The sequence below is a fragment of the Monodelphis domestica genome, chromosome 3, assembly GCF_027887165.1.
Source record: "Monodelphis domestica isolate mMonDom1 chromosome 3, mMonDom1.pri, whole genome shotgun sequence".
In the NCBI taxonomy this organism is placed as follows: domain Eukaryota; kingdom Metazoa; phylum Chordata; class Mammalia; order Didelphimorphia; family Didelphidae; genus Monodelphis; species Monodelphis domestica.
In genome coordinates, this window is record NC_077229.1 from 98706130 (window position 1) to 98720876 (window position 14747).

The 14747-nt window shown below is 34.3% G+C and overlaps 1 protein-coding gene across 2 annotated transcripts in view; it reads left to right on the top strand.

Moving 5' to 3' along the window:
- Positions 1–14747, top strand: part of PBX4 (PBX homeobox 4) — a 91857-nt gene that overhangs the window by 7172 nt on the left and 69938 nt on the right. For both annotated transcript variants that reach the window (XM_007488594.3, XM_007488593.3), the window contains exon 2: positions 7548–7621. In XM_007488594.3, the coding sequence (XP_007488656.1) occupies positions 7573–7621 (49 nt within the window). In that variant the 5' untranslated portion in view covers positions 7548–7572. The remainder of the gene's footprint in view (positions 1–7547; positions 7622–14747) is intronic.

The following is a 14747-nucleotide window of genomic DNA, read 5'->3' on the forward strand; positions in this document are numbered from 1 at the left end:
ACAATCTTGAAATGGACTGTGTTCATTTTAGGTAATGAATGACCTCTAAAAGATCTAAAAAAAATGTGCATTTCAACTATGGCCCAGAATAAATTGTTCCATTTTAGATTCAGTCCATATCAAGGGTGATGTTTCTCTATTAGATTAAAGAATTCCACTAAAGAAATATCAGCTTAGGAAGGTGTCTACAGATTTAGTTTTAACAGTTTAGTTAAATCTTGTGTTCTGAGATACTTTTTTCATAGTTTTTTTTTCCCCCTAGTTTGGATTCTTGCCAATTGCTAATAACGATAACTTTAAAGTTAACAAAGTGACTTCTGTTTTAGGAGTTTCCCCCTTCCTCTCAATTCTCTTTGGAACAGGGTCCCATTTTAAATCAGTCAAATAAAACTCCTTTTCAACATTCTTTTCTCCTGAAAACTTTTTTTTTGGCCAAATGAAGTAAATTTAAAATAAATTAAACCTAATTAATAGATGACATCAAATCTGAGCTTTCTAGATTTTATCAAAGACTAAGTTTAAATCAGACAGATACTGCACTTAAACTACCAAATGACTTCAGCTAGACATGAGTTTGCTGAAGTGGCCTTTTCGCCCTAGAATCTAGAATAATAATATTGATATAGTTAAAGATAAGAAATCTTTGGTAATGGTATATGAAATCTCTAGATTTGGAATTGCTCAAGAATGAGGTCTATAAAGTAAGAATATAAAAACACTGGAGAAACCTAATGGACAAAGAAGTAGGGAGCAGCAGCAGAATGTTGGAGGTGAAGGACTGCATCAGGGACTTCTGGAAGCTTTAAATCCTGTCATCTCAGCAATATTGTATTACAGAATCATTGAGCTTACTCTAGAGTGCCTGCCCACATTGAATCTGTCTCAGCAGCCTTCTGTCAGTTCTAAATTACCTCTATTTCTGTATGTGTGGGTGCTTAATTAATAACTATTAGAGTGCTGCCAGATTTGGGGTTCATTCATTCATTCATTTAGTCTTTCAGAAAACAGAATTGTAATGGAAGGAATGCTCTGACATGGAACAAGAAGAGCTGAGTTTGGGTCCCATTTCTGACACTTAACTGCCTATAGGATTATTGAACAAGTTATTTGTAGTTTCTTTGACCTGTGGTTTTTTCATCTGTAAAATGAAAACTATAATACCTGTAGTGGCTATTCTACAAGGATGTGGGAAAGCCCAAATGAGAGATTATCAAGTACTTTGTAAACCTTAAAGCATTGAAATAACTGATGGCAAAATGAATAGAGTACCAGGCCTGGCATCAGGAAGACCCAAGTTCAAATCCAGCCATAGACATTTCTTAGCTGTGTGATCCTGGGCAATTCACTTTACCTCTTTCTTCCTCAATTTTCTCAACTATAAACTGGTGATAATAACAGCACCTACCTCCCAGGATTTTTGGAAGGATCAAGGGAGATAATATTCATAAAGCACCTAGCCTGTAAGTGTCAAGGATTGGTCCAGTGAGAGTGCTATAAGAAATTTAAAAAAGAAGAAATTATTTTCACCTAGAGTGGAGATAGAAGAGGTCAGGAAAAGCTTCAATTAAAAATGGCACTTGAATGTGTGGCATTGTAGAAAGAGATAAATTTATGCAGGCAAGGATGGGATAAGGTCGTTCCAGGCATGGTGGGTAGCATGAGCAAAGATTTACAGAGATGGGGAACTGTAGGACAGTGATAGGGGATGGAGGGTCAACCAATGGCTCTCCAGTTGAAAATCATTACTTTTATTGTTTATTTTATTGTTTGCATAGAATGAGTTGCTTAGTTGTTTAATTTGAAACATGAAAGACTTTTTGAGAATGGGATGCTCTTGAAGATTTAATGAATAACAAATTAATTGCAAGAGTCTGTTTTAATATTTCTCATCATTTGAATAAAGCTGTATGACTTTCTTTGCTGGCAAATGGCAGAATCATTGAATGCAATTAACAAAACAGTTTTGTGCTGATAACTGATGATCAAGACATTGAATTTGTGACCTGTTTAATGTTTTAAGTTGATTTTCAGTCCAAGTAAACAATGTTTCTGTGAGTACAAGATAACTTCTAACATTGGTAGTTTTTAACTATCAGTCTATACAATATCATTCCAGTATCTAGTATGACCTCAGTGTAATAGAAAAGGACTACTTAGCAATTTTAAAGAGTTTGTAGGGTAAAAAAAGCTTTATGAAGTATATTTTTTTATATACACACAATAGATGCAAACATATATAAAACAATTTTTGGATATATTTATTTTTGTATTATATATTATGTGTGATGTATTTGGAATGCAAAATATGATGGATTTTTGTGTTCTTCCTGAAAATAAAAGACATTTGGAATTTGTTTTTAAGAGCAACTTAATGAAACTTGCTGATGTCTCTTTGAAGACTTTCACACATTTTTCTTTACAATTTTAATTTTCCCCCTTTTTTAATTGGTCTTTGTAATAAGGAATTCTATTTATATTCAGCTTAGAGATTTGTACAGTTTCAAAAGCATTTACTGGGCATATCACATTTTAGGAAGGACCCTAAGAAACTAGTATTTCTCCAAAGGAGGGTGATAAGAATGACCCCACAAGGAAGGAAATGACTTTGGGACAATAAGTTAACTTTCTTCAAATATCTAAAAGGTATTTTAAAGTAAAATTTGACTTGATTCCGCCTGATCCAAAAAGAGAACTAAAATGAGTAGAAGTTATAGGGAGGTAGATTTTAGCCCTATTAGAAAACACTTCCAGACACATAGAATTGTCCAAAAATGGAATGTACAGCATTGGGAAATAGAAAATTCCATCAGTAAAGGTCTTCAAACAGACAGTCTAGAATGTCATCAAAGGGATTCCAGTTTCAGGTGGGGGTTGACCAGATGACTACCAAGATTCTGGTTCTACCTTTTTGGTTGCTATTGGATTTTAAAATCTTTTAAAATCTGGATTTAATTTTCATTTGCAAGTTGAAAATATTTAACAAACATAAATAAAGACAACATTTTTATATTGTTAGAGCTGGTGCTCAAATGAATTGTGCATATATTTATATATAGAAGATTATAGTCTTAGAGCTGAAATAGGCCTTTAAAAGTCTGTGGAAATATGAAATTTTTAAAAAACTCAAATAGGAATTTATAGTAATCAAGAAAAGAATTCTGGACTTAGCATTCAAGTTCAGCTCCCAGCTCAGCTACTTGTTTATCCATGTGACCTTGGGCAAATCACTCAACCTCCTTTTCTGGGCCTCAGTTTCCTATCTTTGAAATGAGGAAGTTGGAGGTGATGACTCCCGATGCTCCTTCTAGTTCTAAATCTATGATCCTGTGATAGACTTCTGTTTTGGGCTATTTATATTGATTTTCCTGTTTCCTGTTCAAATATTGGTTTTGGGAGTAGGGATGGGGGGAGCCTGATTGGGCATGGACTGATTTTTTTTTTCATTTTTGTGTAACCAGGCCTGAGCATGGTGCCTTTTTGTAGCAGGGACATAATAAATATTTATCAAAATTATCAATTGCCTTAGTTACTAAGGACCCCATAGGCCCAACCAATCAGTTAAAGACTTAAGACAAAACAATAGCAGCTTTAGCTGTCAGCTGTCTTTGTTCTCAGGCTGTTTGCTAGGTTTAGATATTGATCTATGATATTTCTGATAACCTGAAATGGCCTTAGCATTGTTTGGACTACCTTGGTTTTATCCTTGGAAGAAACCTAGATTGCAATGATCCTGGCAATTTTCTTCAATTAAAAACATTTTTGGTACTTTTAGGCATTTTGAGGTGTTTTAGGATCTTAGCAACATCTATTTTAAAGTAGTAATTAGATTAATAATTAGGAATATAAGTAAGGTTTCATTGTGTGAATCGCATATACAGATATATTCTGCCCACATATATGTATCGATATGTACATACACATACAGAATGCTTTAAAGAAAAATATAAAATTGGATTGTTTTGCTTTTTGTCTTTAAAATATTCCCAGTGTTAGAAGAGTGATGGATGATAAGAAGCAGGAACAACTTTTCCTCTAATTCACTTTCTTGATACACAAAGGGTTTTTAAGTGTGTTACAGCGACTCTTCTAACTCACCTTCTTGCAGATGTTCTCTCCTTACCTTTTTCTACGAAATACCTCTTTAGCATTTAGATTTTCTGTACTACATTCTATTATTTGACACTGGTCAGCTTTTCTTTGTAAATGGGATTTTCTGTATCTTTATATTCTCCCTCCTTAGATTTAATTAAGCTTCTTGGTGTGGGGGTCATGTTTTCCACTTCTTTTGCTTCCTTCTCCTCTAGTTTATTGCTATGTCTGTAATAAATACTTATTGCACATTGCTGGCTATCTCCAGTAAGGTGATATATTTCTTGAAATGAGGGTGAAATATTTCACTGAGATGTTTGTAAGATTGTATATCTTCTTGTGATTGAGTTGTTGCCCATAATATCCAGCTGTATTGGGGGGGCGGTATTTGCCTTTGAAATTCCCAAAACATATTTTATTCATGCCAGGGGAAGCCTAAGCTAAAACTTAAAACTTGTGGAAGCCAGAATTTAATCTTAATTTTTATGTTTGGAAAATAAAGCATGTTTTTTTTGTTTGTTTCTGGCCCAGGTTTTCTATAGTATAGATTCTGTCAGTGTGTATGTAAATTGAAACATACTGATCATTTTACACATTTAGAAGGAAATTGGAGATATCTGGCTATAATTAATTAGAATTTTGTCATGGTCTTTAGAATATTATCCCAAAGCATAAATTTTTGATAAGGACTTTTCATATGATAATGAAGTTAGAAGTGAACTTTGAAATTTTCTGACCTAAACTTCTTATTTTAGAAAGGAAGAAACTAAAAAATGCCCAGAGGAATTAAGTACCTTGCCCAGGGTTATCATTAGTGACATGAGACTGGACTAGGGCCCAAGTGTCCTGACTTCCAGTTTCATATATTTTCTATGTAGTTTTGACAAAATAAGAGAGCAGCTTTTAATAACAAGTTTTAATGAGAATATAGTAGAGTTGTAAATTAGTATTATCCCTTTAAGCCAGAGAAAAGAAAACTTCTAAAAACTTTTAACAATTAACAATTTAGTTATATTAAAATAGAGATAGTAAAAGAATATAGTAAATTGAATATAGTAAAGGAAGGAAATATAGTTAAGAGGTAGAGAAAGACATTGCCCTAATGTCTACACTAGTTATCCTATAACTACTATCTAAACCTGCCTACCTATAACTGCCTATAACTACTGCTAATAACCACCCCACAAAGTTCCACCCCCAATCAGTGTTTAATCCAATCCCAATTAGGTCTGTCAACAAAGACCAACTACCTCCCAAAAAGTTCAAGAAAGAAAAAAACCTAACAGTTCAAACCAAAAGCCAAAAAGCCCTCTAAAGGCTAAAGCCAAAAGCCCTCTTGGTAAGCTCAGGCTCACCTTTTATATTCCAGCAATTAAACACCAACCACTAACCCAACACACTCCCAGCAGCCAACTTCCCTGCAACTGCCAGCACCTAACTGTCAGCAACTGACTTTCCTTTGACCAACTGACACTGGCCCCTTTTATATATATTCCCCCTTCTTACCTCACTTCCTGCCTCTCTGGTTTCTACTTCCTATCACTGTGGCCTGGTTAAAATTCCTACACATCTCTATGGTAAAAGGACCTCCAGGTCCCCTGTTAAATTAGAGAAAAGGAATAAAGAATTCCTTTTTACATCTATCACACTAAGTTGTTGACACCAGTGGCAAGAGCTTTTCTTACCCTGGTCTTTGATTTTATTAGTATAGGGAAAATCCAGTGAGGAATCCTTGTCTACCTGTGCAAATGGGTTCCTTGCTCTGCAGCTATATATATAGTCTTAAAGAGTTGCTTGGGAGCATTGAAAGGTTTGTTGCCTTTCATGGGATCACATAGATTAAATTTGTTAGAAGTGGGACTTGAACTTGAGCCTTCCTGAATCCAAGGCCAGTCTAATATCCACTTCATCATACTGCCTCTCATACAGAATTTTTAAGAGGAAATTTTATTATATGCCATTTGATATTTCATTCCATCTTCATTTTCTCTAGTTTCAAGGAACATTTTTTTAAAACTAATGATAATTTACCTTCCCAACTCTGGAGTTCTACTTCAGTTTCTAAAGAATTGAACTATTTTCATTCTTTAGTGTTAAAAGAAAATACATAATAATGGTTTATGCCACTTCAACAGCAATTGATAAAAATACATTTTCTTCAACTTTTGTTCTTATTTTGACTGTAAAGTATTTAGCTGTTAAAAATAAATTTATGAGTAAGTACATAGTAAACATTAGCAAATCCCAAAGCAAAGCACTAAGGTTTCACCTAACAAAAAACCTTATAACATTAGAAATATAAAATTAATTAACAGTTAACATTTCAGTATTTTTTGAGCATTACATGTTATCATGGCATAGTACCAAGAACACTAGGTATGGAGGTCTGGCAATGCTAACTTGTCAAGTGGAGTGACTGCTTATCACTGGACTTCTCTGGCTCTAGTTGTATGCAAAAGGGGGTAATGAAACCTTGGGTTCCTTCTCAGAGGTGTGCAAATAAAGACTGCATTACCACTTGGTGCACTTGTATAGAGAATTGTTTGTCAGGCCTCTAACTTTGAGATTCTGAGACATTTGTACTACCTACCTCACAGGATTGGTGTGAGGAAAATAAATTGTAAACTTCAAAACATTATAGGAATATGAGTTGTAACACTTTCAAAAGTGTTTAAAATATCGCTGGATACTCCTGACTGTATTGTATTACTGGTCACAACAGGAACTCTAGTAACAATATTCCGGGAAAAAGAGAAGGAGGATCCTAGGCATCCTGAGCAGTGGGGAGGAAAATCAGATCATCCTGAGTGTCTTCAGCAGTGCTGGGGGAAATGGTGATCCTGGCCTCAGCGCCGATGACATTTCTAGTGGTTTGGAGACTAGGACCATTTAAAAAACATACTTATTGTTTGATAAGTAAGGTCAAGACTGAATTTTTTTTTTAACCTTACTTTCTGTCTTAGAATCTTATATCAATATGATGTATTGGTTCCAAGGTAAAAGAGCAGTAAAGGGTAGGCAATTGGGATCAAGTGACTTACTTAGGGTCACACAACTAGAAATTTCTTGAGGTTAGATTTGAACCTAGGACCTCCCATCTCTAGGCCTGACTCTCTATCCACTGAGTCATCTAACTGGCCCAGACTGAATTTTTTTAAGAGGCCATAAAGCAAATGAACCAGTTTAGGTTAGTTTTGTGTTTCCTCTCCCCCTCCCCCACCCCACAAGCTCTTTGCTTTCTTCATATGCAGAATCCAACATATATATATATATATTTGTATATACTCATATGTGTTGCATCCCTCAAAAGAATAAAAGCTACTTGAAGGCAAGGATTTTCATGTTTGTGTTTGTATCCCCAACACCTAGATATAGAAGCACTTGATAAATATTTGATTAATTTTGGATATCAATCCATCTTTTCTATTTCTCAAATACTCATCCAGTTTTCTTTTCAGAAAACATGCTTTGAATTGCCATCGAATGAAACCTGCTCTCTTCAGTGTACTCTGTGAGATCAAGGAAAAAACAGGTAAGTTATTCTTTGGGGGAGGGAAAGTCTAAAGTGAATGCCCTTATTAGTCTGGAAAAAACATTAATTTTACTTGATCTTTAGCTTTGGCCAAGTCTAAAACATATTTCTTGGCTTACCATACCTTTGGTGGTAAATTATTTTTTATAGATTTTCTATAAGTTTGGCATTTGTGTACCCTTGATAAGTTGGTGATAGTTGTAACATAGTACAAATTTGTTTTGCGGCAAAACAAAGAAAGGAGTATTCTTCTGGTTATATTCCAAAAGCCAGGTTCACACTAATGATAGTAGCAGGAATTATTGGGCAGTCGCTTAATAAACATTTTTGAAGCACTTCCTATGTGCCAGGTCACTTTGCCAAATGCTGAGGATACAAGACAATGTGCCCTTTCTCAAGAGGAAACAATGTATAAGGAACTAGGTATATACAAGATATTTTCAAAATAAATGGAACATAATCAAAGAGGAGAAGGCAGAAGTAACTGGAGGGACCTGGAAAGCTTCCTACTGGAGATGAAACTTGAACTGAATCTTGCAGGAAGCTAAGAAGATTGCAGTGATATATTAGTGTTTTATAAAGGAGAATTATTATGGAACTAGAAATTAGAAGCAGCTATGGTAAATGGAAATAGCACTGAATGTAAAATACTCAACTACATCATGTACTGTGTAACCATGAACCACTGCTTCTCTGGTTTTCAGTCTCCTTACTTGTAAAATAGGAATAATAATGATTATATGATCTCCTGAAGAGGATTGTCATGAGCATGAAGCTGGCAAATGAATGGGAAGTACTGTTTACACCCTATGCAAAAGCCAACTACTATATTTATAATTAAATTATATATTGCTGAAGCAAACACTGATTTTAATTAGAAAACCTAGGCAAGAAAACACAAGAACCAAGGTACAATAAAAATTGACCATAAAGATTGCTACTGATTTCTTAGAGAGAATTGGCCTTAACTGGGAAAAATTATCTTGCAAGCAGAAAAGAAGGATATAGCTTATGATTGGATTTTGTACCTTGGATAAAATTGCTTTGCTTTTGGAAGGTAATTGTAATAGCAGGGATGAATTACATATTCACTCTCTTGTTTAAGAGAATACAACTTTGAGCTTGCATTTGAGTTCCATGTGGTAATTGATGAATAGTGTATTTTTATACTTTTTTCATTAAATAATAAATTACTGCTTTTTTATTTGTCCCAAAATCAAGACCTTTATAATCCTCAGGCTGTCATCTGTGGGTTGAAAAGTATCTTACTCCATTATTACTCAGTAGTAAGTAAATTATCTTTTATGTCATTATATGATTGCAAATCAGTATATTGGTCATTTAAGATGACCAAATGAATTGGGAAAACATAACATTCACTTTCACCTTTCTTTATTTTCAAAGCATATATACATATACAGGTAGATGTGTGTGTGTGTGTGCACGCATGTGCATGTGCGCACACCCGTGCATTGGCTTTGATTATCTTTGACATGCTTCTAATCAGCCAACGTACTTGATTTTTAAAACCTTTGCAGCTTGGTTACACCAAATTTCTTTTGGTCTTATAGATTTGTGAATGTCTGATGACCTGTCTATTCCTTATTTAAATTATGGGGAGCAGATGTTATAGCTTCCAGCAAACAAAAGCCTGGACATATTGTAGCAGAAGGGCTAGAGTCTTTGTGACCTAGTCACACAAGCTTCTTTTTCTAGCAGTGAATTGGTTTAAGAAATGTTTGTCCCCCAAATCCCTCCTTCATATACTTCCTTTGTTGTCCCTTCAGCTTTCTGCATAATAAATTGGCTAAGCAGTGTTCCTGCTATTGAATGGTTAGTTTGAAAAAAAGTGTATGAAATTTCTATTGTGTGAGAATCAGAAAATGGGAAGAAGAGAGGATAATTAAAGTTGTGCATACATACATGTAATTTTATTTGTGTGTGTATATATACACATACATATATATCATCCCAAAGCAGTTGTCAAGATATTTTCTCTTTTCCATCATTTGATTACTTTTTAACCATCATGAAATAAAATAATGCAATTAGCAAACAGCTTCTTTTTCTTCTGACTCTAATTCAGGAAATGTAGTTTTTGGACATAGTCCTGTCTCTATGAGATTATGTGGGTATTTTTTTAAAGGATCTATCAACTTTAGTTCATTAATTGCTCTAACTGGATCCTCATTTCTCTTAGTTTCTAGATTATTGGCTCCTATAGAGCAGTGACTGTCATGTGTCATTTTAACTTGCTTTGTCTAACTCCCAAGTGTTATGCATGAACTTGTGACTACTTAAATGCTTTTGATGGTAATTCTGCAAGGCATTAATTGTAGTTAACATTGTTGTTAAACTTAAGAGATTCACTAGCAGGAAGATAATTTGTAGAGTAAATTGTACAATACCAAGTGGAGATGATGTGACACCTTGCCCTTGTGTAGCTTGTTATGTGAAGAAAGCAATTTTAATAATTGTCACGTATATGAAGACTTTTTGTAAAAAGCACATAACTAGACATTTTTATGAATTCTAAAATATGATTTCTAATTTCTCACTTCATCATTCATTTGTTGGAGTAACTCAGACTAGGAGTAATTTAATTCAAGACATTTTCATTATAATCTTGCACAAATAATCAAATATTGCAGCCTTTTTTTTGAGACTGTGTATGTGTCCTCATATTTGTGAATGTTCAAGGATCAGAGACATTGTTCTAAGGTTCATTCCCCCCACCCCTTAAACTTTAGAATTGCCTATGGTATGGTGGCAGGCCTTTTTTTCCCCCCTGATATTCATCTGTCTCCAGGCTAAACTTTTTCTTCCTTTCTGGCTTATGCACCACTCAGGAAGCCCTCATTAAATGCCAAATCTTTTTGTAGTAAAGAAGAAATAAAGGTCATTATGTATGCCTATAGATATATTTGTCATTCTTCTGAAGAAGCTAAATGTATTCACATCAGACTACTAGAGAGTCATTCAACAAGCATTTATCATGCGCCTGCATGCCATGCTGTGTGCCAGGCACTGGAATACAAAGACAAAAATTAAATAGCCTTTGCCTTCATGGAACTTACTTTAAGTTGGGAAGGAATAGCATGCCCCCATCCAAGTAAATGAAAATATCTTTTAAAATAAATATAAAGTAATTGGAAAGGGAAGAGGACCTAGTAGTTTGGGTTTCAGGAAAGGCCCTCATATATAGAAGATGGCCCTTGAGTTGAGCTTTGAAGGAAGCTAGGAATTAAGGGGCAACGGTGAAGAGGGAATACATTTCAGGTATGGAGAAAAAGCTGTACAAAGATACTAAAAGGTAGCTAGAATGTTGTGTCCTAGGAACAGGAAATAGGCTCGTTTAGCTGGAATGCAGAATGTATGAAGGAGAGTAATGTGTAACAAGTCTGGACAGGTAGAATGGAGCATATGAACTTATTCCAAGAAGTCTTTACTGACTCATGCTCATGCTATTATACTTTATATTGCTTCAAGCTTAGTTATCTTGCTTGAAATAAATTTCAAGTACTTGCTTTTGTCTTCTAATATAGTGCTGGACTTGCTGTATATTTAATCAATTAGAAGTCATTTTAAGGACTATCCAGTAAGACTTTACTTTGCCAGGATGGTACTTGTGCCAAACTAATCCTTGATTGTGCTGTGGTAGCAAAAAAAAAAAGTTTCAAACAAATTACTATAAATAATTTATAACATAATGGAACACCTCATTTCATGCTGATCACAATTCACTATTCTTTTATGAGTGGTATAGCAGCTTAAGTAGGTCGATCTAGATTGACTCTTATTTTATTACAGAACTTTAGTGGTATAAAATCATTGACCCTCCCCCTCCTCATCAACTATCATGTTATTGTGAATTCAAAAATGTGTTCTCTAGTGCAGTAGCACTGAAAAACTAAACCATCTGTTTTTTTTGCATTTTGAAAATACAGGATTCTTCCAAACTTTTCCCAATCCTTATCCTTCTTGACCTCTCCTCAGCCTTTGATACTGTTGATTTTTCCTCTTCTGCCTCCAGGTTTTTATGAAACTGCCTTCTCCTGGTTCTCCTCTTACCTGTCTGATCACTCTTCATTTTCTTTTTCTTTTATCTTCATCATATGCCTACTAGATATTTTCTAAGACTGTCCTAGGCCCTTTCTCTTTTCTCTGTGTACTATTAGTAATGTCATAAACTCATTTCAGCTATTCAATTGATCAAATTATTGTTATCATTTCTATATAGATGATTCTCAAATCTATTTGTTCAGTCCTAATTCTCTTCTGACTTCCAGTATATCATTTGCAATAACATTTTGAACATCTCAAACTGGGTATTCTATAGATACTTTAAACTCAACATATTCAAAACAAAAATTACTATTTTAACCTCCAGACCCTTCCTTCTTCTGAGCTTCTTTATTCCTTTTAAGAGCATCACCATTCTCCCAATCATAAGCTCAAAATATAAGTATTGTAAAGGGTGAATCCCAAATAATAAAATACCCAAGTCAGCTGAGTACATCAATCTCGTACTTCCAATCCAATCTGTTGCCAGGTTATTGATTCTGCCTTTGAAATATCTTTTATATATATCCTTCTCTATTCTGACACTGCTAACATCCTGGTGTAGGTCTTTATTATCTAAACCTTCTGGTTATCTCTATGCTTCAAGTCTTTCCTCCCTCTAGCTCATCTTTCATTTGACTATCAGGGATTTTCCTTTAAAAAAATTCTAATTCCTAATTCTAGGGGGCAAAGGGGAGGGAGGAACATGAGTCTTGTAACCATGGAAAATTATTCTAAATCATCTAATTAAATAAAATTAAAACAATAAAGAATAATCCTAATTCTCTCCCTATTCGACTCATTGAGAAAGCAAGAAAAATGACTCCCTTTACAAATGTACATAATCATGCACAACAAACTCTTGTATTAGCTATGTGCAAAAGTAGAAAGAAAAGGAAAAAAAAAGTTTCTTTCTGTACTCTGAATCCATTAACTCTGTTCTGGAAATGGGTAGTGTATTTCATCATAATTCCTTTGGAATTGTGGTTGATTATTTTGTTGGTCAAAGTTACTAAGTCTTTCAAAGTTGATTAGTTTTTATAATATTGCTATCCAAGGATGTTTTATGTTCCTTGGAATATGACTTTCCTCATTAGTTTCTCAGTTTACATTAGCCTTTCCTACATTTAAGAGCCACTTTTGTAGCCCTAGAAATATGTGAAGTCTCTGCAGGGATTTTTCTGTGTTGTGTACTGTGTCTATAACTAGGTACCGAAGATGTCCAGATGGTATGAGGTCAGGGGACAATGTTGAGCTTCACGTGACTTTAGGTCTAACATAACCTCAGTGGAATAGATTGCAAACTTAAACCTACAAAGAGACAGGGCTCTAGAACACACTACTTTCTAAGATGGAGCTCTCCATTCCTACCTTTTGGTTTTTTAGTTAATTTTGATTGACTTTTTCAACTCTAATCTTAGGAGAATACTTGATTAAATCAAATTTTAGTTTTTAACTAACTTTAGTTTCCTTTAAAAGATGCATTCTTTGAGTACTCCTTATATAGCAACTAAAGTTCATTTTCTGTGGCCTTTCCTCCCCTTCATGCCAATTTTATTATCATTTTAAAATATTTAAACTATAGAGTGATTATTGCCTTTTAAACAATTCAAAAGGAAATATATGTGTAACAAATGTAAATAAAATGTAAATTAAGGTATAATTGCCTTTTATTTTATGCTATTTTTGTTTGTGTCCTTAATTTTTTTTCTAAAGGATTCTTTCAGTTATACTTTACTAGCTCATATCCTTTTCCAGATATCATTGATGATATCCTTATGCCATTTGTTGAGTGCAAGTTGTGAAAGATGAGCAGAAAGCTGCTCAGTATATTTATACAGAACTTAAAAAGTATTTGGGGGAAGCAAAGGTAAAGTTTTCTCTAATTTACAGATTAAAAAAAAAAACCTTATATTCAATCAATCAATTTTTTTTAACTTAAAATTTTTCATATTACATGTAGAAACTATTTTTGACAATAGTTTTCCTACATTTCGTGATTCGAATTGTTCCTTCCCCCTTCCCCAGTGGTAAATAGTCTGATATATGTTATAGTAAACTCATGAAGGAAATAAAGTAAAAGATGACATTCTCTTATCTGTAATCAAATTCCAATAGTTCCTTCCTTGGCTATGGATAGTATTTTTTATCATGAGTTCCTTAGGGTGATCTTGGAATCTTGTTTTACTGATAATATTATAGTCCTTCACAATTGATTATCATATAATGTTGCTATTACCTTACATACTATTCTCCTGGTTCTGCTTACTTCACTTTGCATCATTTCACATAAGTTTTTCCAGGTTTTTCCGAACTCATCCTGTTTGTCATTTCTTATGGCATTTCTTATTAGTATTCCATTACAACTATATTCCACAATTTGTTCAGCCATTCTCCAATTGATGGATACTGCCTCAGTTTCCAATTCTTTGCCACTACAAAAAGAGCTGCTAAATTTGTACAAATAGATCCTTTTCTCCTATTTCTGATCTCATTGGGAAACAGACCCAGTAGTGGCATTAAATATTTATTAAACACCTACTAGTGCTATACCCTAGGGATAGATACAAAAAGAGGCAAAAAACTATTACTGCCCTCAAAGCTATAACAGCCTAATGGAGAGAGACAATATGCAAACAAATATATACATACAAATATATATATACAATTAGCGGAGAGAAAGCACTGAAATTAAGAAGGTTTTAGGAAAGGTGATTTTAGTTGGCACTTAAAGGAAGTTAGGGAGGTCATTAGATTGGAGGAGGGGGGAACATTCCAGACATGGAATATAGCCCTAGAGAATGCCCAGCCAAAAGATGAGGTGACTTGTTCTTTGGATCTTCTGGAGTCTAGTGTCACAGGATGGAAGCATATATGTTGGGGGGAGTAAGGTATAAGAAGACTGGAAAGAAAGGAGGGAACTAGTTTATGAAGGTCTCTGAATACAATATAGAACATTTTGCATTTGTTCCTGGAAACAATAGGAAGTCGATGGAGTTTGCCAAGTGTGGGGGGGTGATGTGGTATGACTTATACTTTAGGAAAATCATTTTACTGGCTTAAT